At 44.9% G+C, this 24620-nt stretch overlaps 2 protein-coding genes across 10 annotated transcripts in view; one reads left to right on the top strand and one right to left on the bottom strand.

Annotated features, from left to right (window-relative positions):
• Nucleotides 1–19971, bottom strand: part of SLC37A3 (solute carrier family 37 member 3) — a 45490-nt gene extending 25519 nt beyond the window's left edge. For 3 of the 6 annotated variants that reach the window (XM_040643935.1, XM_040643939.1, XM_040643940.1), the window contains exons 1-4: nt 19800–19965; nt 11086–11247; nt 9809–9917; nt 3035–3127 (exon numbers count right to left, since the gene is read on the bottom strand). In XM_040643935.1, coding sequence (XP_040499869.1) covers nt 3035–3127; nt 9809–9917; nt 11086–11174 — 291 coding nt within the window. In that variant the 5' untranslated portion in view covers nt 11175–11247; nt 19800–19965. Of the gene's footprint in view, nt 1–3034; nt 3128–9808; nt 9918–11085; nt 11248–13693; nt 13754–19794 lie in introns of all 6 variants that reach the window. The other 3 variants (XM_040643936.1, XM_040643938.1, XM_040643937.1) reach the window with 3 other exon arrangements.
• A 3927-nt stretch (nt 19972–23898) lies between these two features.
• The window catches only part of RAB19 (RAB19, member RAS oncogene family), a 13623-nt gene continuing 12901 nt past the window's right edge, over nt 23899–24620 (top strand). The window contains exons 1-2 of one of the 4 annotated variants that reach the window (XM_008697350.2): nt 23899–24125; nt 24345–24449. The gene's annotated coding sequence lies outside the window, so the exon portion shown is untranslated. Of the gene's footprint in view, nt 24126–24157; nt 24490–24620 lie in introns of those variants that run through there. The other 3 variants (XM_008697349.2, XM_040643934.1, XM_040643933.1) reach the window with 3 other exon arrangements.

Genomic DNA, 24620 nt, shown 5'->3' with positions numbered 1-24620 from the left:
GAAGATAAGTACAAATGTTCTGCCTTCTGCTCTCCTCCCACTGAGTGGCAGGAAATAAAAACCTAGGTCATGGAAGCAAAGGCAGAAGAAAGAGCCCAGGGCAATACACTAGGTTTCTTCCATAAAAACGTGAAATGAATAAACGCCCTGACTGAAAACCTAAATCCAAATACAAGTGTTTCTGATCAATTGATATCTACATTAGAGAAAATTTAGATATGTGTCTCATTATGGTAGACCTGTCACTACCTCAAAAGAGGCACCTGGAAGCTTTCGATTCTGTGTTCTATAGCTGTCACTCACACGTCTTATGCTATATACAGAAAAGAGGGGTGAAGAAAATCTCTCAGTGTTTCAGATTAGGGAATCAATTCATTCCGTGTTGTTCCAAAAGCCTGTATGACGCCTGGAAGCTACAGAAGGACGTGCAGCTCAGTATAAAGAAGAAGTATGATCACTGACGTTTCATGGCACCTTTTATCTTCCAAACCTATTTAATCCTAGGGATAGGTATTATCACAACTCTACAAAAGAGGAAACTAACGATCAAAAAAAGGTTAAATTCCATTTCAAAACCGGGTTTCACAAAGCTAGTTGACGGTGGTAGAGCTGGTCTTTCCACTAGACTACACCGCTTCTTAAAATACTCACAAAAGGCTCAAAGAGAGGCACCCCCGGGAGTGCTCCAGCCAAAGCCGGGTGGCCATATACTGGCATTTCATACAGAAAACGCCCAGGGTGAGGGGCATGGCTACATGATCTAAGGTCTGCTCCAATTGTTTCTACAAGTTTCCTCTTTGAAGAAGATATTTCAATAACTGCCCAAGTAAACATTCAGAGAGTACTCAGGGACTTTCACCGGGGATTTCACATCACCTGGACATTCGTAATGAAAAGGCTTTTTTGGGGCGCCTGGGTGGCACAGCGGTTAAGCGTCTGCCTTCGGCTCAGGGCGTGATCCCGGCGTTATGGGATCGAGCCCCACATCAGGCTCCTCCGCTGGGAGCCTGCTTCTTCCTCTCCCACTCCCCCTGCTTGTGTTCCCTCTCTCGCTGGCTGTCTCTATCTCTGTCGAATAAATAAATAAAATCTTTAAAAAAAAAAAAAAAAGAAAAGGCTTTTTTATAGGGCGCCTGTGTGGCTCAGTCCGTTAAGTGTCTGACTCTTTTTTTTTTTTTGGTAAAGATTTTATTTATTTATTTGACAGAGAGAGAGACAGCCAGTGAGAGAGGGAACATAGGCAGGGGGGGTGGGAGAGGAAGAAGCAGGCTCCCAGCGGAGGAGCCTGATGTGGGACTGGATCCCAGGACTCCGGGATCACGCCCTGAGCCGAAGGCAGACGCTTAATGACTGAGCCACCCAGGCGCCCCAAGTGTCTGACTCTTGATTTCGGCTCAGGTCGTGGTTTTGCGGTTGTGGGACTGAGCCCCGTGTAGCTCAGCGGGGAGTCTGCTTGGGATTCTCTCCCTCCCTCTGCCCCTGGCCCTGCCTCTGCGTGTGCATGTGCTCTCTCACACTCTCTCTCAGATAAATAAGTCTTTAAAAAAAAAAAAAGGTTTTTCTATAACTGTACACATTTTCAAGAGAGAAAATCAGACACTGGGAGGAAAGGGATGACCACTCACGGTGTGTGGGTCCAGGGGCTACCACCTCTTCCCACAGCCTTAATTCAGCAACCACCAAACTTGCTCCCCACAACCACACAGAGATGCCACCTGCCCCATCCAAGATGACTACCCCAGACAGAGAATTAGCCCCGGCCATGCTGGTATGGCTCCCGGGACACCACCATCCCACAGTTCTCCTCCTTCACTGCTCCACCTCGGCCCTGCTCGCCCACTGTTCATGACCCCTGCCTCTAAGTAAGGAAAGCCCTACTCCTCTTCTCTATCCTCATCCACTCCCTTGATGATTTCATCCAGTCTCGTAATTGAAAATTATCTAGATGCCAAGGACTCTCAAATTTGTACTGCCAGCCTGAACCTCTACCTTGAACTCCAGACTCACATAATCAAGTGTCTACTCTTCATCCTTGGGGCAGTAATAGGTATCTCACAGGTAACGTGTCCAAAAGACATTTCCCCCAAAGCCTACCCTCCCCATCGTCTTCCTCTCTGTCAATGATACTTCCTCCCTACAGTCGTTCTCAACACCTCCTTTTCTTTTATATTCCACATTCAACAGGAAAAAAATGTCTTGGTTCTACCTTCAAAACACAATTAAAACCTACTCTTCTCACCTCTGTTACTCCCACCCTGGATCTAAGCCACCATCATCCTTCACCTCAAAACTGGAATAGCCCAACCTGTCTCCTTGTTTCTGTCTCTGCCCTTTGGTCTAGTCTCCCGGGGCAGCAAGTGCACCTGTCCAAACACAGGGCAGATCCTGGTACTCCTCTGTGCAAAACCTTCCAGGGCTCCCATCTCACTCAAGGTTAAAGCCAAAGCCCCAAACAAAGGAACCGAAGCCCTAAAGGTCTGAGCCCCTACCCTTCCCTGGCCTCACTTCCTGTCACTCTGTTCCAGTCACCCTGACCTCACTTACCCACTTCAGGTCTTTGCTCAAATATCCCCTCCCACCCGAGGCTTTCCCCAGCCATCCTACTTAAATTACAACTCCCAGCCAGGGCTATTTACTCCCCTTTTCCTGCTTTTCTCTCCACAGCAACTACCCCTTTCAACCATACTCTCTATTTGCTTATGTATTACTATTTGTCTTCCTTAGATCCCATTGCAAGAATATAAGTTTTATAAAGCTAGGGATTATTCCTGTGTTGCTCACTGATGAACTCCCACAGACCTGGCACATGATAGGTGCTCAGTAAATATTTGTCAAATGGGTGAATAAATGAATGGATGGATAGGTGGATGGATGGATGGATGGACGGATGGGAGGGACACAGAATATCAACTTCAGCAATGCTGAACTCTCCTTAGTCAGCAAATTCTAGAATCCCTTACACACTTCATAAGGTTGGGAGTCATTTCCATTTCCATCTTTCCTCAATCTAAAACCCTCAAATTCTAAAACTTACCACAGCGTAAGAGAAGAGGAAAATAGTATCCAGGGTCCCGAGGAAAAGAGTGGCCTCCTCTGCGCTGGGAAACAAATGGTTGCTGTTCCAGATCTGCAGCGACACAACAAGAACCACGTCAGTCCCCGCCGGTGCCTATCAGGCCTTCCCATTTCTCAGAGCACCATCACCTACAGCCTCACAGAATCCTGGGGAGGTTGAACAGAGGAAGTCGGCACTCTGTAGGCAAGGCAACGCACATGCCAAAAGGCCTGCAAGGTCAAAGCTATCTGCACAATACTAAAACATGACCTGCTTTTGCCCTTTAACTTTTCCGTTGATGATGCAAACGCAGGTGGGGGGGGTCATGTAAAACTCGTGTGGCTCAGCAGGAGTCAAGGCAGTTACACTAAACCATACTATTAATTGCTATATTTTAAAAAAATACTAATAATCGCTATATTTATTGCCACAGTCACAGTATAAAAAAAAAAAAACTAATTTCACTTAAGAACATCCTCGGTACATGTTAGATGCTCAATAAATATTTGTGGAGTAGTGCAGTGCCTGGGTGGTTCCGTTGGTTGAGCGCTGGACTCCTGATGTCAGCTCAGGTCAGGATCTCAGGGTCGTGAGATCGAGCCCGTGGGCTCCACGCTCAGGGCAGAGTCTGCTTGTCCCTCTCCTTCTATTCCACCACACACACACACACACACACACACTCTCTCTCTCTCAAATAAATAAGAATGTTTAAAAAAAAATTGTTGAGCAGTAAGAAGTATTCATTGTATTAAGTCTGGCCCGAGTACACTTATCTTTGATACTCTGTGTGCTGGAGTGGACAGAGTGCACCCGCACTCAGCAAACCGAAGGACCACGGCTGTCCCGCGGGAAAGCAGCTGCGCAGCAAGCGAGGGGGCTGTTTTTCACTTGAAAGAATGACTGACAGACAAGCTATAGTTATTCAGATTTGGGTATTTGGCAGATATTTCCTCAAAAAAGAACGAAATAAGCCTGTCATTTCAGAATCCATTCAAAGACAAGACAGACAAATGGATCTTAATGTAAGGGTATAAAAAGTTAATTGATACAGTTTCAGATTCCACATGGCAACTAACCTTTAAGAAATTGCCACTTGTCAAATTCTGGTGTAGTATCAAAGATGAATGCCCACAATTAACTGAAAAGGCTATTAAAATACTTCTCCCCTTCCCACTATGTATCTGTCAGAGGTCAAATTCTTTTCGTATGGTTCAAAGGATCATGTTGCAAGAGACTGAATTCAGAAGCAGACATGAAAAGCTACTATCTTCTATTAAGCCAGACATGAGATTTGCAAAAATGTAAATCAATGCCACTCTCTTCATGAAGTGATTTTGTTCCCGAAAAAAACGTTTTTCATAAAATGTTATTTATGTTAACACATTATGAATTTATTTAATTCACTTAAAAATAACAAAAAAAAGAACTTTTTAAGATTTTATTTATTACTTATTTTAGAGGTGGGGGAAGAAGCAGAGGGAGATGGAGAGAGAGAACCTCAAGCAGACTCTGTGCTCAGTGTGGAACCCGACCCAGGGCTTGACCCCACAACCCTGAGATCATGACCTGAGCTGAAATCAAGAGTCAGATGCTTGGGGCGCCTGGGTAGCACAGTCGTTAAGCGTCTGCCTTCGGCTCAGGGCGTGATCCTGGCGTTCCGGGATCGAGTCCCACATCAGGCTCCTGGGCTGGGAGCCTGCTTCTTCCTCTCCCTCTCCCCTGCTGTGTTCCCTCTCTCGCTGGCTGTCTGTCACATAAATAAATAAAATCTTTAAAAAAAAAAAAAGAGTCAGATGCTTAACCAACTGAGCCACATAGACACACCTGCCCTTTTTATTGTTGAAAACTGATGTATTTTTTTTCAATTTCTCAGTTTTAATTTCTAAAACAGTAAGTATCTAAAAATATGAACCCACATAACCAAAAGCTCTTTGGGATGATCCTCAGAGCAAAAATTTAGAGGACTATGGGAATAAATGATTTCTGAGACGGGCTGTTACAGAAAAGAAATTGTGACTTTAGAATATTAAGAAGAAAAAATCATAATCAGCAATAAAAAAAAATCTTGAAAAGAAAGCAAAATTATAAAAGAATATATAAAGTGTGATTCTAAAGGACTGGGACTCACTTCTGTGTGGCTTGTGGCACCGGTCTTGCTCCTTTAACACCACCTCACACAGTGCTGTCATGATAGAAAAGAGCTTCCAGGGCTAAGATCCATCAGTGTCTCAGTGCGCTAAGTGGGGCCCTAAAGTTCTCCAATTAGAGTTATTTTGCCACATTTTCCCTCGGACCACAATCTCTGACCCTGATGTTCATCAGGACCCAGGATTAAGCCCTGTGGGGCACACACCAATGTGAGCTAGAGACAGCGGCCTCAAGCAGCTGCTTGGTTTCTGGAGTTTTTCTTTTATTCTCTCAAGAGGTCACCCAAAACTCCCGGCAGGTGTGGTTTTCACAAGAACTGACAGATTTTAAACAGGTTTCTTCTGCTTCACTGCCAGAATTCAGCTGAAATATACTTTTGATGGCTTACTTAACAAGTAGAAAACAAAACCAAACCAAAAACTAAAAAAACAAAGTAGGACTAACACAAAGATACAGAAAATAGGATAACAGAAAAAGCCTAGAAAAGAAAGTTTAAGCCAATCATAGAAGTCAGATCAAGAAGAGTATACTAAGTGAGAAATGGTCCATATAAACACAGTGAATCATCCAATGTTTTGTGAAAGTCACCGACAAAATGACTTTACCATGCTGAAACCCCACACGCTTCAGTGGTTTGAGCTGGCCTGCATGTGTGTACAATTATCACATAAACCCACCAGCCTGTATGAATGTGGGGTTTTCCTGTGTCTGGAGGGGAGGGGTTGCACGAGCCTACGAGAACAGCTGCGTGTTGAGGCACTTCCTGGAAACACAAAATTGCGTGCTTACATCAACAGTGACAGTATGGGTTTCCTAAGTGAGAATGTTCATCACCGAGTGCGGGTGAGGCATGGGGTAGGACCCACTGACAAGAGCTTCCTGCAGTGGTGAGCGGAGGATGAGCTAATGCTGACCTGCGTTCAGGGGTTTGTTCTCTGCCTACAGTGAGTGGTTTCCGCTGACGTGAGGTTCTTCAGGGGAAGAGTGGCTGTGGATGACCTTGAGATGGAATGCTGAGGACACCCTGAATCCCGCTTCCCTCTCCTGCACAGTGGAGGCCCCCCACACTATGCTTATGGAAAGACTATACTGTCTAGAGAGGTAAGGCTTTAATTTAGTGAATAAAATTCTGTTTACAATTTTCAGTCAAGTTGTCTGACATGTCAAATTTAACCATTACTTCCTTATTACCTCTAAACATAGATTTTATGTTATGTTCACTGGCTGTTTTCAAAGTTTGTCCAAATCAGCGGGATCCATTATAAATTCTCAAGGTAAAGGGACTGTATGTGCTTAATTCTTTTTGTAAAGCACCTCAGATAGCTGTGCATAAAAATGAAAGCTATCTTAAGTAATTTTTGATGATGCTGTTCAGGACACTTAAGAAATGTTTAACAATATATAAGCAAAATATTTTTCAGAATAATTCCACATAAACTTCCAGTTCTAGAAACGCTTCCCACTTTGGACAAGAAAGCAAGTCTCAAAGGGAGGCCAGGGTTGACAGTTACAGACCCAGAAGCACAGGAAGAGTGAAAGGAACAGATGGCCCTAGCAGCTCCACTCCCAGCAGTGGGCTTCAGGAAGGAAAAAACTCAGACCTTAAGGTCTAAAGAAAGGAACGGAAGGTCAGCACAGCTGTCCATGACTCAGAGACAGAAGTACAAAGATCTTCAGGATCAGTCTGAACTTGACTTCTATATAACCAATCCACCCAAACTATTTAATCCATAGTTCTGAAAAACCAGAATGATGAAACCTATTGTAGCAGCAACTAGAGTAAGTAAATAAACAAACACCCAAACAGAAAAGCTAATGCAAGTCCCATAAGAGCTAATAATGTGACATAGTTACTGGCAGGAAAGAGTTAACACGGCAGGCCCCAGACTGTTCTCCTCAAAAGGGCCTACTTGTGACGCAAGCCCCTGGCTGGCCTCTAGGAACTGGGATTTCAGGAGGGTTCCCATCCTTCCCTGCTAAGAGTGGTTCACTATACCTAAACTGCTTGTACAAACAATGTGGTTTATGCTGAACCTGCTTTCCCTCTGAGAGTCTGGAATTTTTGTATGTGCCAGGCACAGGGTGCCTATACGACCAGTCCCAACAAAAACCCTGGGTGCTGAGTCTCTAATAACCTTCCCTGGTTTACAAGATTCCGCCACTGTTGTCACAACTTGTTGCTGGAAGAATTACATCCATCCTATGTGACTCCACCAGACATGCGCTCTTGGAAACTTGCACCCGGCTTCCTCCAGACCTCAGCCCGTGTGCCTTTTTTCCCCTTTGCTGATTTTGCTCTGTATCCTTTCACTGGAATAAACCATAGCTGTGAGTAGGACTATAAGCTGAGTCCTGTGAGTCCTCTTAGTGAATCATCAAACCTGGGGGTGGTCCTGGGAACCCCCAACTCAGTCATCTAAAAAACAAAGGCAGCCTTAGGCAGTATAACCAGAAACTCGGTACCTAAATGAAACCCGATCATTCTGTATACTAGTCAGACCCGGCAGTACTGCAGTTAGAGCAGAGTGTACCACACTACAGATGAAGGAGCCAGCGATGTCTGGCCTCAACGAGAGAAACTTAGGGAGACAGGTTTTCTTTGACTATTCAGCAGGCTGTCATGCAGCAGGGATCAACCACTACGCGTGCCTCAGAAGAAAACCCAAGAGCGAAACTAAACAGCAGAATACTTTTCCCTCAATACAAGAAAGAACGTCCTCAAAGTATTAAAGCAGAAGGTGAGAGTCATCTTTCAATAATGACAAAGAAAGATTCTATTCTGGCTGAGAGGTTAGAGCACACGATCCCTCTAAGGCCATTCCGTCTTGAAGGTTTGTGACAAGTCACCTGATCATTTAGACATACTCACTGTGCATACAACACTAGTCAAGACTCAGTGTGAAATCTAGTCCTCTTTCCTTTTAAAAGTTCCTGATAACTTAAATTCAAGAAAAATTGTACAAGAGGGCCGCCTGGCTGGCTCAGTCAGAAGAGCATGCAACTCTCGATGGGGTCATAAGTTTGAGCCCCATGGGGGTATAGAGATTACTAACTAAATAAATAAATAAAATTTTTAAGATTTTTTATTTATTTTTGCGAGGGAGAAAGAGAGAGAGTGCGAGAGAGAGCATGAGCAGGGAGAGGGGCAGAGCGAGAAGCAGACTCCCTGTTGAGCAGGGAGCCCAATGCGGGCTCCATCCCAGGACCCCAGGATCATGACCTGGGCCAAAGGCAGATGCTTAACTGACTGAGCCACCCAGGCACCCAAAAGGAAACTTTAAATAAAGGGAGGTGGGGAAAAAAATCGTACAAGAGCATCTTCAACAAAACATTAGTTCTGTCAGGACAGGCTTTTTTTTTCCTTTTGATCCTCTCTCTAGGCTTTTTTGTGTTGGGGGGGGTATGCTCACTGCCTAGAACAGTGTTTACGCAAGACAGACCCTCAATAAACAATTGACTAAGTAACTTAATCACATTTTGAGGGGATAGTTCTGTAACCTTCAGATCTCTGTCAACTTTTAATTGATCCAATTAAGGGGAAAATATTTTAAGAAATAAGACATGCTGGGGCGCCTAGGCGGCTCAGTCAGTTAAGCATCTGACTTTGGCTCAGGTCATGATCTCAGGGGTCCTGGGATCAAGCCCCGTGTTGGGCTCCCCACTCAGTGGGGAGTCTGCTTCCCCTCTCGCTCTGTCCCGCCCCTCCCCCAGCTTATCCTCTCTGTCTCTCTGTCTCTCAAATGAATAAAACCTTAAAAAAAAAAAAGAAGAAGAAGAAGAAGACATGCCAAAAATGTTAATATGTATGTATATAACTCCACATAGGTAGAACTCAAGGAATGCGGTAAAGAATGAGTGGAATGGACTTGCGTATTGATGTAGGATATTGTAAAGAATAGCATCTCCATTCCAAACTGTCATCAAAGAATTCACCTGATCCATAATGAATTCAAGGAAGTGGATACATACTCCTTAACTTCTAGACTCTTAAGCAAGACACAAGCAAATGAAACAATCAGAAAGTGTGTGAACACTGAGATATTAAATTATGTAACACACCGTATACACCTTTCAGAAGGGGAAAAAAAAATAAGTGAAAGGGGGGGGGGGGGGACTTGATAGAAAAAGTGGCATTTTAGGGGTGCCTGGCTGGCTCAGTCAGTACAGCATGTGCCTCTTGGTCTCAGGGTCGTGAGTTTGAGCCCCACGCTGGGTGTAGAGATGACTTAAAAAAAAGAAAAAGTGGCATTTCATCTTGCCACAAAGGAAAAAGCAAGATTCAGATGGGTGGGAAGAAAGCAAAGGAGCATACAAAAGAATATGAGCAAAATCTCAGAGGCAGAAATGAGTTCAGGTACTTGTGAAACCCAACTTCGCCAGACATGCGTCACCACAGAACAGTGAGAAGGAAGCTGCATGGAAGGGTAGGACAGACCCGAGTCAGGGCAAGCTAAGAAATCGAGCAGAATAGTTTGGGTTTTATGCCATAGGCAACAGCCATTTCAGAGTCCTAGGCAGATGAATGAAAGTAGAAGAACTTGAGAGGATTTCAGAGGGTGGGCACAGCTCCCTTCCTAAACCCACCCTAGCATTTGCTCTGCTTACCTCTACAGGCAGTCTAATTGACTTGTTAAAAGCACTTGGGGTCCACTGCTTAGAGATACTGACTTTGACATTGCTGAAAGTTTTTCTTGATGCGTGGAGCAACGAATAACTGCAAAAGAGAAAAGAAATACGGCTGAATGGATAGCAAAGAAAATGGAATTTGATAAAATCCCAGATATAGTCCCATTTGTTTCATTCAATTTTAGAATTCTTCTCTTGGAAAAAAAAAAAAAAAGGAAAAGTACTGCCTTATGAAAACTATCAATTGAACAGTCTCTGCCAAGCAAAAGAAAAAACTAACTAATTTTCTCAATATGAGCCCCTGTGTTCACTCACAACTTATCCCTCCACCTAGAAGATAAATCATGGGGCAGTTCCGTAAAGAATTTTAAGTCTTTAACAACCGTTGGCCCCTTGATGCATTAGCCATTAAGCAGCTTTCTCTGGAGTCCTGTCTTTTCCACCTACTGATGCTCCTGTCACCCCTCCCAAATGGGTAACCCTAAAGCAAGCATCCAAAATTACCTATCAACTCTTACATAGCGAACCATTTCCTAGTTTCTGCCTTAAAACAAATAAATCACATCATTTGTGGTGCCTTCAATAAAGATTAATAACAAACAAAATCTACCCAGAAGATATAATCAAAATAGCTGAGTCACAGGGTTATAAGTAACATGGCTCCTAAAACCAAAGAGCCTGGCTTATGGCATCTATGGACCACAAAGAGAGCCATGGAGGGCCACAGAATCATAAACATGGAAGATCTCTCAGTCACGCTAACACTCGGGATCTCGCAGGAGTTACTAGAGCTCCTCACTAGTGTCTCATACCACCTTCACTGCTCAAGGATGCACAGAGCAGTCCCTGAATATGCGCACCCTTTGTTCTGAAGCTCCGGGTTTCAACAGCTAACAAACTATATGAAACCAGGGTTTCTCAACCATGGCACTACTGACATTTTGGGCCCCCCAAATTCTCTCTTGTGGGAGGCTCGCCCGTGCACTGTAGTATCTACAGCAGCATCCCTGGTCTCTACCCACTGCAAGAGGCACCCCTTCCCCCGGTGTGACACCCAAAAATGCCTCTGGACATTGCCATACATGGGCAAAATGGTCCTTGAAAAAAGGTACCAGAAAGCACAACAGAAACAATAACTAGCCTATTTCTTAAGCCCGTGCCAATCGCTGCACTGAACACTTGCCGTGCCAATAACTAGCTCCCTCAACCAAACAAAACCAAAAAACACAAGAGCACAGCTTGAGCAACGAACATACCTGAAGAAGGTGAGCAGGAACACAACAACATGATGATGGCTGAACCGGGAGAACAGAGTTCCTCTCTGAAAAATATTTGGCCAGGCCATAGTCTTCCTGACCTTCCTTCTCACCTCTGACCTTAAAGTTTGGATAGTAAATTATTTACATCATTTCTTCTTTCTGGAAAGACAAAATGCATTATCAACATTACTTAAAATAGGCAGTCTATCCAACAACTGAACTATTTAGTCTTCTAACCAGTCAGTATATTATCAGGCCTTGAAAAAAATCACATGGGCTAACTCGACACCAGAAAACTAGATCGATAATTATGTTTATAACAAGTCCTAAAAAAGAAAAATCCTTCACAAAAGATTACATCCTAATGGAACTCTCACACAAACTGATAAGAAAATCACTAATTCAGGAGCGCCCGGCTGGCTCAGTCAGAACATACAACTCTTGACCTCAGGGTTGTGAGTTCGAGCCTGACATTGGGTGTAGAGACAAAATTAAATCTTTTTTTTTTAAATTTTATTTATTTATTTGAGACAGAAAGAGTGAGCGAGAGAGAGAGCATGAGTGAGGTGGAGGGGCAGAAGGAGAGGGATAAAGCAGACTCCCTGCTGGGCAGAGAGACTGACATGGGGCTCAATCCCAGCACCTTGGAATCATGACCTGAGCCGAAGGCAGACGCTTAACTGACTGAGCCACCCAAGCACCTTAAAAATAAAATCTTAAAAAAAAGAGAGAAAATCACTAATTCTGACAGAAAAATGAGGAAAGGAAATGACTAGGCAATTCAGAAGAAATGAAATGGCTATTAAACTTATCAAATAAAAGCTCCAATCTTACCAGTAACCCAAGAAATGCCAAGTAAGGCAAGAAAACGTTTTCATAGTTAAAAAAGATTGTGTGCAGTGCAGTTCAAGGTCTAGTGACTCCTGAACTCTCTCTCATATGCTGCTGAGGGAGGTGAAACGTAATATTTACAGAAAGATAATAGAGCATGTTCATCAAGAGCCTTTGACACAAGAATTCAATTTCCAGGGATCTACACCTAAAGAAATACAAGATACATTCAGGTCTATAAACAAAAGTAGTTTTCACAAAGTGTCAAAGGACCTTTTTTATATTAAAGTAATAAACTTTGTGTCAGTCATAAGGAAGCCGGGGAAAAAGGCAGGGCCACTCCCATCCCATCTGTCTCCACTACTTCCTCTCACGGCTCCTTGGTCCCCTCTGAAAGCTGCACCGTGCTCTGACAAAGTAAGCATCTAAACTTAATGCCTCCAGTTATTAGTCTGCAGAAACAACCTAAATATGCAATTAAAAGGGGAATGATTAAATAAATTATGGAATAGCCATATGGCTGAATATTTTATAATCATTTGACATGATGAATTAAGGCTTTTTAATGACATGAGAAAATGTCACATAAAAACAGTAAAAAATGGGGTGCTTGGCTGGCTCAGTCAGTAGAGCATGTGACTCTTGATCTCGGGGTCATGAGTTCAAGACCCACATTGGGCGAAGCTTACCAAAACAAAAAAAGTAAGATATGACTTATAAATATAATCAACTCAACTCTATGTTTACATAATCTTTACAAATAAATAGGGAATATACTACTTCTCTCTGGGTATCAGCATTATGGGTAATTTTAATTCTCTATATCCTTTCCTAAAAATTCTACAATAAAGGTGTATATTACTTTTACAATCAGAAGGGAAAACATACACAGCATTGGAAAAGCCCTATAATTTACCTGCATATTAGAAAAAAATTAAATTAAATTAACAAAATGACCTGTATGCTACATGTATTACAACAGCCAAGGTGGGTGACAAACTCAAGAACTCCCAATACTGAAATTGGGAAATCACAGGGCTTTGCTTTCAAGGCTGTGCTCCTTGTAACTTCTATTATACTCATGTTTTCACTAGCCACAGCTTGATAGATGTAGCCAAACCTTACATGCCGACAGAACCAGCCAAAAGCCATTCCTGAAACTTTTGGATAAAAGGTACAAAGTTGAAGTGGTTAAAATTATATAAACATTACAGCTGTTTCACTTACTGGCTGTAAGCCCTTGGACAAGCCAATATTTTTTTTTTAAAGACTTTATTTATTTTTATTTGACAGAGAGAGCACAAGCAGGGGGAGCAGCAGGGAGAAGGAGGCTCCCCGCTGAGCAGGGGTTCGATCCCCAGATGTGGGGCTTGATCCCCGGACCCCGGAATCATGACCTGAGCGAAAGGCAGGCGCTCAACCAGCTGAGCCACCCAGGCACCCCAGGACAAGCCAATCTTTATGAATCACAGATGGTCATCTATAAAATGGCCTATCTCTTCTGAGAGTTATAAGACTAAAATAAACAATGTATGTAAGGTATTAAGATAATTATTTTAGGGGCGCCTGGGTGGCTCAGCCGTTAAGCGTCTGCCTTCGACTCAGGTCACGATCCCAGGGCCCTGGGATCAAGCCCCTCATCAGGCTCCCTGCTCTGCGAGAAGCCTGCTTCTCCCTCTCACACTCCCCTTGCTTGTGTTCCCTCTCTCACTATCTCTGTCTAATAAAAAATAAAATCTTTAAAAAAAAAAAGATAATTATTTTAGCCACTGACCTGCCCAGGATTATTAATGCCACATCAGTAGAATGTAGGTAATTTCATTTAATCTTTTGCCTGAAAAATGTTCAGAAAATAATGAGCCAAGCAGGATATTAAAATTCCACTTACAAGATGTAACAAATAAACTTTCTTTCTATAATTTACAAACCCGAGGGCTATTAGTGTCACTGCTAAATTTACCTCCATCCCCTAAATTAAACATGAAACCCAGTGGAACAACTCAAAACTTTATGTAAATTGTAGCTCTATGATGAACACATTCACACCTCAAAACAGTGTACTGAGTACTTCAGGAAAGGATATGATTTATGAAGTTCAGTAATTTATCAGGTAAAATAATAATTCCAAAAAGGTACACTCTACCAGATTGGGATTACATTGCCTTAGCAATAATGGTTGTGTATTTCAAGGTTGTACAGTTACATTAATAACCTTACATGACTACCAAGCTGTTTGAGACCATCTGGATTTCATTTCTAAATAAACCACTTTTTCCTTAGCTACAGTGACAAGACAGAAAGGGCTTAATAAGTACACCGGGAAAATAGTTTTAAATATTCACCTGCTGTTGGCAGAATGCCACTTAAAATGAATACTATTATAGCATCTGCTCCTAAGTAATTACAGTAATTAATAATAATAATAATACCTTGCACTTATATTCCCTACATTACAGAAGTAATTTCTAATCATCTGTGAGCTCTGCGACCCTGGGGAAGTGCCGAGAGTTTCTGCCAAGTCTGAATCCATCAGGCACATCCTACTTTCTGAAGACCATTTTCTTTCCTGCTCTAAATACAGACAGAAAAAATATCTAACATTTTTCAAGTGTACATAAATGCTGTTATAATTAATAAAACCAAAATTCATTTAAGTATTTCTAAATTCATAGTAGCTTACCATTTAGTATTTTCTCAATCAATGGATACTGAATATACAACTATCTAATGAGAACAAGAATTAGCTTTTAAAAACAAAACTTATTCAAAATAAAATCCTTGCCATCAAAAAGGATCCAGAACCACTGAGCCATGTTCTACTTTTCAAAACAAGCTGATAATCGTTAACTCATTTGATTCATAATGAAGCTTTTTTGAGTCCCAGAAGATCACCCACACAAGGTATTTTTCAGAATGGAACACTCCATATTACGTGATCAATGTACGAGGGGGGTGGGGGTGGGGGGAGGCTGGCAGGAAAGGAGATGGCACTCGTAAAGCATCTGGCCCATGTCACCTGACCCAAACTTCACCCCACCCCAATCTTCTTATCTTGCTCTCTGGAAAGAAATCTAGATATGCGGTGAATGAACTTCTCCACATGGTCACCCTCCTCTGAAAGTTCTTTGCCTCAGACTCCTGCCTGGCCCCAGATGACCCTGCCTCCTCTGAGGTCTCTCAAGAAGTTGTCTTTCTTCTCACGGTCACTCTTCCTCCTCACAAGACCCCAGCTTGTCTGAACTCAGGCTGGTGGGGGAGGACTCTCCTGCCGGCTGCCCTGAAGCCTTGTCACCTCCTGACCTCCCAGCACTCTGCTCTCACTGAGACAGCCCCTTGCCTCACTTTCCTTCCTCCCGTCCCAGCGCAACAGCCAGGTGGCTCAATTGTTCCTCCCCTGTCCTCTTCACCACCAATCTCTTCCTCTGCCCCACACCGAAAACCCACTCCGTGGTCCAAATTGGTCCAGTACCTACATCACCTCCCCAGACTAGGCTGCAAACACCCTATGTTCTTTCCCTCCACAGAATGGCTTGCTCTCCCACTTCCCACTCAACGGTCATTTACCTCAGCAAGGCTCCCAATTCGGTCACCTCACCATTTTTCTGTTCTCCATTACCCTCCTTTTGTCCTCATTTCCGTCTTTACTTAGAATCTAACCAACTCCCTTGGAGGCCCCCCCCTTTTTTTTTTTTTTTTGCTTGCTTGCCTCTGTCCTCCTTCCCTGCACCCAAGTAGTTGCGTTTTGCCACAGAAAAATCACACAAGCAAGCCGATTTCGCTTTTTAGATTCAAAACCACAAACCTCAAAGAACATGCAACACTGCCCAGCATGTCTACACTTCCCTAATTATTTTGCTTCCTCAACCTCTAAGATGACAATTTCACACTTTGCTCTTTAAATTTCTAGCATCCTTCTTGCTCCTTCCCCTAGTACAATGGCTTTCTGCCAATGACCCCCCAGAACTAGGGCTCTAACTGGGACCTTCCAGGGTTCCCAAGAGTACAGCCAACTGTCCACGTGATATGCCTCCATGGATCTGAAGCAAAATTCTTCATTCCTCCCTCCAGACCTATTCCTCCCCCAATATTCCCCACCTCATAAATGATACCACCATTCCTCCCAAGCTGCCCAAGGTAACCAGGACTTATCCTTCACTTTTCCTTTTCTCTCTCTCAGCTTCCACACCAACCCATTACCTCCCAAAATACAACCCAAATCCATCCTCCTCTCTTCACCCCCACTGCCACTACCAAGATTAACCACCATATCTCCCAGCAAGCCAATCCCGACAGCCTTCTGCAGGTTTCACCATTTCTACATCAACCCTGCCCCCAACTCATTCTCCACACATCAGCCAGAAATGGATCTTAAAACAGATATCAGCTCTCTCGGGGCGCCTGCGTGGCACAGTGGTTAAGCATCTGCCTTCGGCTCAGGGCGTGATCCCAGAGTCCTGGGATCGAGCCCCACATCAGGCTCCTCCACTAAGAGCCTGCTTCTTCCTCTCCCACTCCCCCTGCTTGTGTTCCCTCTCTTGCTGGCTCTCTCTCTCTGTCAAATAAATAAATAAAATCTTTAAAAAAAAAAAGAAAAAAGAAATCAGCTCTCTCACTCCTCTGCTCAAAACAGAATAATGGTTTCCCAGGACTCAGATAAGAATATGGAACTCTGCATGGCCTTCAAAGCCTGAATACCCCAGTGTCGGTAGTAAAATAGGAAGGTTAATGGGGAGAGCAGTGGAGTTCACAGCTGTGGTTGGCAAAAGGAGGCTAGGGATGAAGGAGCAGACTGCCTGAGGCAATGATTTTTGAGAGATTGGGGTTTTTTTTTAAATTGTTTTATTGATTTTCAATAGGTTATACATGCATAAGGCAAAAAAAGCAAAAGACATCAAAGGGTATATACAATGATGTCTCCCTCTGTGATCTCATCGCCCTGTGTGTCCTACATCCTCGCAGAATCCATGCCCATGCATACACTCCAGGTAGAGCCCCTCGTACACATCCACAAAACAACCTATCACACGCACTATTCTGCACCTTTTTTTCTTTCGAAGATTTTATTTATTTATTTGACACAGAGAGAGGAAGAGAGCACAAGTAGGGGAGTGGGAGAGGCAGAAGCAGACTCGCAACTGAGCAAGGATCCCCACACGGGGCTTGATCCCAGGACCCTGGGACCAAGACCCCAGCCAAAGGCAGACGCTTCACCGACTGAGCCACCCCAGCACCCCTTTCTTTTCTTCACTTATCAGAGGTTAGAGATCTGTCCTTATCCGCACCTACAGAGTTACCACATCCCAATCTCCTACCAGACATCTGGGCGGTTCCCGATCCTTTGCCAGGATGGAGCCAGCCATACTTCAATACAGTGAGAAGCTAGCCCATTTCCTTCCTCCTCTTTGCCCACCTTCCACCCCACCCTTGCCGGTACCACTCTTCCTCGCTCATGGCACCCTCCCCACACCTAATTATTTTCTTGTCCCTGAGCCCTTTCTTGCTTTGGGCCTTTGCATTTGTTGTTCCACTGCCCGAAATGCTTTTCTCCTGGTTCTTTGCAAATGGCTTGCTCTTTCCTTTTCTTGGCTCATCCTCAAGTCATCTCCCTCAGTGTGTGCCCTGATGGCCCTATCTACAATGCTTGGGGCAGTTATTCAGTGACCTCTCTCATCTCTGTCTCTGTTTCTTCCCTTCATAGCATTGCTCCCAATCGAATTATTCTGGTTTAACTGTTTACATGTGGATTGTCCATCTGTAAACTCCCCAAAAGCCAGTGGTCTCATCTGTCTTAAGTCCACGGCTATATCTCCAGCACCTAGCAGAACATTTAGAACCATCAATAAAGATTTTGTGAATGAATGAATTCTTTGATCATAACCAACACCAAATACTTTCAAAGTGCCAGGCACTGCGCTAGGTACTTGCACACTGATATGCTTAGAGGTATAAATTCAGAATGGAAAAAAAAAACCCACACCTTACTAGTAATAGTGTAACCACTATTACTCAGGGCGTAGGACATTAAAATGGGCAATGACTTCACTTGGCAGACTTCAGTTTTTACATTTGCAAAGTAAAAAGATTATGTGTACTGAAATATAAAAAGGCAGCTGGAAGAGTATTAAATGCATAGCTGAGTTGACTTATTTTGACAGTATTGTGCATGTTGTAATTTAGCACCTCAATGCTTGACACTTACGCAAATATCCTTTTCATCCCACATCTCATTTGATGCCATTTACTTGTACTACCTGAACCCTTCCACTCAAAACTGCAATCTTCTGTAATTTTTCTCTCTTCTGAAATTGTTGCATTACCACAGATGGAAAGTACTTAGCACTTACCTGTAAAATTTTCTTGTCTTACTCCAAGTTCCTAAAACTACATTCTTCCTACGTATTTTAAACATATTCCAAAGACAAGGAGTTTTCAAGATAGAAATCTTTCCCTCTTGGGGCACCTGGCTGGTTCAGTAGGTGGAGCATGCAACCCTTGATCTTGGGGTCTGGGTTTGAGCCCCATACTGGGGGATAGATTGTACTTTAAAAAAAAGGGGGGGGCGCCTGGGTGGCACAGCGGTTAAGCGTCTGCCTTCGGCTCAGGGCGTGATGCCGGCGTTATGGGATTGAGCCCCACATCAGGCTCTTCCGCTATGAGCCTGCTTCTTCCTCTCCCACTCCCCCTGACTGTGTTCCCTCTCTCACTGGCTGTCTCTCTCTGTGTCAAATAAATAAATAAAATCTTTAAAAAAAAAAAATCTGGGTGTCTGAGTGGCTCAGTTAGTTAAGCATCTGCCTTCAGCTCAGGTCGTGATCCCAGGGTTCTGGGATGGGAGCCCTCATCTGGCCCCTGCTCAGTAGGGAGTCTGCTATCCCCATCCCTCTGCACCTCCCCCTGGGCGTGCTCTCTTGCTCTCTGTCAAATAAATAAATAAAATCTTAAAAAAAAAAAAATGTTGGCTAACTGAACATAATGAAAAAAAAAAGATTAATGGAAGAATGATGCTAAGTGAAGCCACATGTGGCCGACAAAAAGGCATTAAAGTTCGAGTTGGAACCACAGACCTTCCACTTAAAGTCTCTCAGCCTCAATTCCCTCATTTAAGAATTAAATGAGATAATTTTAAAGAGTTCCTAGTATAGAGCCTGGTACACAGTAAACACCCAACAAATGGCAAAGAAATAATTCAGCACCAAGACACTGAAGAAAGGTGGGAATTAAGATTCAGATTTCGCTCACCCCAGGAACACACTCTTCTCCTATAAACAGCAATAAGTTACTATGAGATCACCTACAATCTTACATTTCAGGAAACACCAAAACCCCTGTGGACACATTCCCATTATCCCCTGCCAAAAGTGAGAATAAACAGACCACATTCTGCAAATAAGAATACTGAGGGAATGACGAATAAGTAATTTGACCAAATTCCTTGACTGAGGCCACAGTAGTTGCCAGAACACAAAACTCAGTTATTCCATTAAGACCCTCCTCCCTCCCTGGCCTCAGTGCATCCTTTCCAAAACCCTTCCTCCGCACCCTACCTGAAAAGCGTCCCTTCACGAGGTCTGAACGACAGCCCTGCTCCTGGACAAGAGCCCTCGTGGCGCGGCGCGGCCCGGCCCGGCCCCGACTCCCCCGAGGGCCCTCCGCGATCCTCCCGCTCTCCTCCCGCTCTCCTCCCGCTGCGGTCCTCGCCGGCCCCGCCCGGCCCCGCACACCCGCACCGCGGAGCGGGACCCGGGCGGAGGGGAATGGCCGGCCCGCCCAGCCCACGGCGCCACACCCACCGGCCGCCACCCGCCGCATCTCCGCGCCGTCGCCCTCCGTCCCTAGAAACCCCCCGGACCGCCCTCGCGGGCGGCGCCCTCACACCTCACCCCAAGCCGTGCTCCAGCCCCTTCTCGGTCGGACCCCACGCGCCGCGGCTAGCGCACCCGAGACCCGCCGTAATAGTCGTGCTGCGGCCCACCGCCCAGCTCGCTCCGCTGCGTGCCCGCAGCCCCTCGCCGGTGCCGCCACCTCACCCGCGGCTCGGCGGCCAGGGTTTCCGGACGCTCACGTGACCCGCCCGTCCTCGAGGCATGCTGGGAGCTGTAGTCCGACCGCGGCCTCACCTGCGGGCCGCCAGGAGGGCAGGGGAAGGCGGAGGGGAGGGAGGGCGGAGGCCTAGGTGAAGCTGAGCGCTGGGCTGGGGGAGGGGACGATGGCCAGGAGTGTAAGCTGGAAAAAGTCTGTGAGAGAGAGATAAGATATAATCTGGGGAGAAATGCTATCTAGGTCATCTTTTTTCAGAAAAGCTTTATTCTTCTCTTTCTTTTTATAAAAAGTAGCATGCTGCTAAGTTTGCTACTGACCAGCCAGCCATAAGGGCATAAGCTTTAGATTTTTGTTTAAATTAATTAAATGCCGTGGCCCCTGCCCGCGGGGCCAGTAACCTGTCACTATCATTCGCTGTTCTGCACTCTTCCCCACCCACCCAAATAGATGAATGTTAAGATCCTGACATCCTCTCGAAAAATTTAAAGGCCTTGGGACATAAGACGTGCAAGTGGAGTCTGCTGCCCTCCTGGGCTCTCTTTCAACTGTTCGGGAAATACAACTTTAAAAAAAAAAATCCCCCAACCCAGAAAACCTCTGCACAAAGAGAGCAGAGAAAGAAAACAGATTTACTATGGGATAAGCATTAAACCAGAAGGTGATGCTCGTTACAATGAACTAACAGACTGCAAAAACACAGACAGGAATCTCGGGCATGTGCAGCCAAGCAGATACAAGCCCTTATATGCTCGTTCTCAGGATAAACAACCACCAGTCCTCAAACGAGAGGACTTGACAGGACGTTCTGTCACAAATAGTGGGTCCTGACTTTATCTTGGTGATTGGGGAGACTGCCTCTGTTGGCTTATCCAAAGGAGAAACAAACTTCTCATATCTTTAGGACATGAGATAGTATTGCAAATCAGAGCAAGGAGTCCACAGAAGTTAGGCTTTTAGCCTCCCTGGTAGCTGGAGGACTGGAGCACTCCCTGGATGTTTATTTCAAAAGATAGCTCCCAGGTCCTGGAAAAGGTTCCTGGTAGGAGACTGGCAAGAGATTATTTAGCCATTATGAAGGTATTCATCTATTTGAAAGGGATAAAGAAAGAAATTTTGAAAGAAAAAGAAAGAAAAGGGCAGGGTAGAGGTGGGAGTTCTACCTTAGTTTCCCTCTGCCCTTATTTCTAAGGGAGAATTAAACCTCTTCTTCTTAATTTGTATTTGCCTTTACACAACACAATCGTAGTTCTGTTTCCAGTCGTTTGAGAGTGTGGCTGGGAAAATGTGATGTCAGGGTGAGCAAAACCAAATCAGCCAGACCGTTCACTTTTATTTTTAAAAATATAATCTGGAGGGGTCCCTGGCTGGCTCAGTTGGTCGAGTGTGCAACTCTTGATCTTGGGGTGGTGAGTTCGAGCCCCATGTTGGGTGTAGAGATTACTTAATAAAATCCATATATACATATATATTGGAATATTATGCAGCCTTTAAAAGGAATGAAATTCTAACACATGCTACAACATAGATGAAACTGGAGAGCATTATGCTAAATGAAATAAGCCAGTCACAAAAGGACAAATATTGTATGATTCCATTTACACGAATTACCTAGAGTAATCAAATTCATAGGGAGAGAAAGTAGGATCGTGGTTACAAGAGGCTGAGGGGGAAGAGAAATGTGAGTTATTGTTTAATGGGTAGAGTTTCAGGGGCACCTGGGTGGCTCAGTCGTTAAGTGTCTGCCTTCGGCTCAGGGTGTGATCCCGGCGTTCTGGGATCCAGCCCCACATGGGGCTCCTCTGCTGGGAGCCTGCTTCTTCCTCTCCCACTCCCTCTGCTTGTCTCTCTCCCACTAGATCTCTCACTGCCTGTCTCTATGTCAAATAAATAAATAAAATCTTTTTTAAAAATGGGTAGAGTTTCAGTTGGGGATGATGCGAAAGTTCTGGAAATGGATATTAGTGATGGTTGCACATCACTGTGGATATATTTATGCCATTGAACAGAACCCTTAAAAATGGCTAAAACGGGGCCCCTGGGTGGCTCAGTCGGTTAAGCATCTGACTCTTGATTCTAGCTCAGGTGGTGATCTCAGGGTTGTGAGATGGAGCCCGGCGCTGGGTTCCACACTCAGCACAGAGTCTGCTTAAGGGAGAGTCTCCCTCTTCCTCTTCCCTTCCCCACCCTGGCTCATACTCTCTCTCTAAAAAAAAAAAAAAAAAAAAAAAAAAAGGCTAAAATGGTAAAGTGTACACACTGTGAAACATATGTGTGTGCATGTACATATGCGTATGTTTGCATGTGTGGAGAGGCTGTGAATAAGTGTAGGGCGCCTGAGTGGCTCAACTGGTTAAGCATCTGCCTTCAGCTAAGTTCATGATCCCAGGGTCCTGGGGACTCTTCGCTCAGTGGGGAGTCTGCTCCTCCCTCTCCCTTTGCCTCTCCCCAGGCTTGTGCTCTCTCTCTCTCTCTCTCTCTCGCTCACTTTCTCTCTCTCAAATAAATGAATAAAATCTTTTTTAAAAAATAAAATAAAATGAGTATATAACCTGTGTCACTACCAGGTCAAGAAGCCCATGCCATGCTCTCTGCGCTCATAGTCATGTTGGCGGAGAGGGTCTGGTGGGGAAGGTCAGAATGGGGGAGGCAGAATCTCTCTCTCTCTCCTTAACTTCCATAATCATCTAGACATTTTACTATTTGATTCTTCTAGGATTTTATTTATTTGTGAGAGAGAGAGAGAGAGAGAGAGAGAACATGGCAGGTTTGGGGCAGCAGAGGGAGAGTAGGGAGCCTGCCCTCGGGACTTGGTCCCACGACCCTGAGATCATGACCTGAGCCGAAGGCAGAGGCTTAACCAACTGAACCACCCAGGTGCCTAGATATTTTACTATTTGATTTACACTTCTAGATGTTCTCCAAGTACTGGGGCTGAGTCAGCTGACTGTTTTTCTTCCCCAGTAAACATTACCAGAAGAAGAAACCATTTTGACGAATAGCCTCACTGACATGAACATCTAACATGTTTTATTTCCTGCCTCCTGCCCATACAGGGTGGTGGGTCTCGAACAATATTTCATTTTCAATTTGTGGACATCTGCCTGTGGCTCTCCCAGTGACCATGTGCAACAGCAGCACGTGGCAGTGCCTTTGTTTTCTTGCTCTACCTGCCAGCACTGGGTTTATGACTCAAAAAAGAGGTGCCTGAAAAGGGATGTGTAAATGGAATATGAGGTAAGATAAATTATAACTTACAGGTTTTCTGAAGGAATCATAGAAAGAAATGCTCTTGGGAAGTGAACAAATCCTCCTCTATTTCTGTGCTTCTCGATCTTTTTAGACCTCTACCCCACAGTGAGAGATACATTTTACATCACGTGGGTACATCCATGCACGGACACAACTGACCCAAACAGTGTACAAAAGAGTTCTTAGCCTTACCGCATGAGACAACATTCTGAAATTCTGTCCTAGTTTCTTCCGTGAAAATGCTGGTTGTGGGGCACCTGGCTGGCTCAGTTGGTAGAGCATACTGACTCTCAGTCTTGGGGTCATGAGTTAAAGGCTCATGTTGGCCATGGAACCTTCTTGAAAAAAAGAAAAAAATGCTAGTTGCCACCCATCAAAATGGATTTCATGACTAATAGTTCTCAGCCCGCAGTTTGAAAACACTGTACCAATTTAAATATTTTATCAATCTGATGTTTCCGTTTTGCACACGGTAGCTTAACTGTCTACACCTTACGTTCCACGTTATGGAGAAAATCTAGTCCCTGAGATAGGACAAGCGGTGACTCTTCCAGGGAAAACTCACCTCAGCTTTATGCTTGACTGCTAGTAGGAGACAGATAAACTCTAGGTTTTCCCAGACCGAGAAATTAACCTTCGTTCTGTGGTAGATTTTTTGAGGAAGGGAATCAGATGTTTTTCAGCTCTTTCTTCCCATGCAAGTTCAGAGTTGTTTTGGTTTGTTTAAGCTTCTCTTTGGGTCACCTCCTTTCTCTCAGTGGCCCCTCAGAAAGAGTTATTCAAGTCCACAAAAAGTCAAATGTCTCAAGATCTAGATCTGTATTCTCCTTGACCTTGCCTCCCTCTCAACTAGCCACCCCCACCCCAGCCAAACGAGGGACCCCGGGAAACACCGGGGCGCAAGGGCTGCAAAAGAGGTGAGTGGAAGGAAGGACCAGGGCGGCTGGAGAGATCGTGGCCGAGTTCAGCGGCTAGTCCTTCTCGCTGGGCTTTGCTAGGTGACGAATGCTGGGAGGACAAGCTGAGTGCGTGGGGCGCGCTGGCCAGCGCCTCACCTTGCGCTTTGTACCCAACGGCAGCTCCGCGCCGGGCTCAGGGGCGGTGGGAGGGCTCGCGCTTTCCTTTCACTTTCTCAGGTCGCCAAGCCCGACACCTGGGGACCGACCCACAGCTCTCACCACGCCGGCCAGACGGGAGGACGAAAGGCGCGGAGGGCTGGAAAGGAAAGCGAGGAGAATAAAGTAAGCATTACCTGCCAGCAGAGGTGAGAGAGCGAGCCAGGTGAGCAACAGGTGAACCGGGAAGGTCAGGGCTACAGGAGGCGGGATGGAGGCCACCGGCGGGGGGGGCACCGCTCGTTTCTCCTTGCAGGGGGCGCCGGCTGAGGGAAAGAGGGCTTCTGTCGAAACCCC

This window comes from Ursus maritimus, unplaced genomic scaffold, assembly GCF_017311325.1.
Source record: "Ursus maritimus isolate PB19 unplaced genomic scaffold, ASM1731132v1 scaffold_3, whole genome shotgun sequence".
Classification (NCBI taxonomy): Eukaryota; Metazoa; Chordata; class Mammalia; order Carnivora; family Ursidae; genus Ursus; species Ursus maritimus.
The sequence above is the reverse complement of the archived record's forward strand: the minus strand, read 5'-3'. Positions and strand labels throughout refer to the sequence as shown.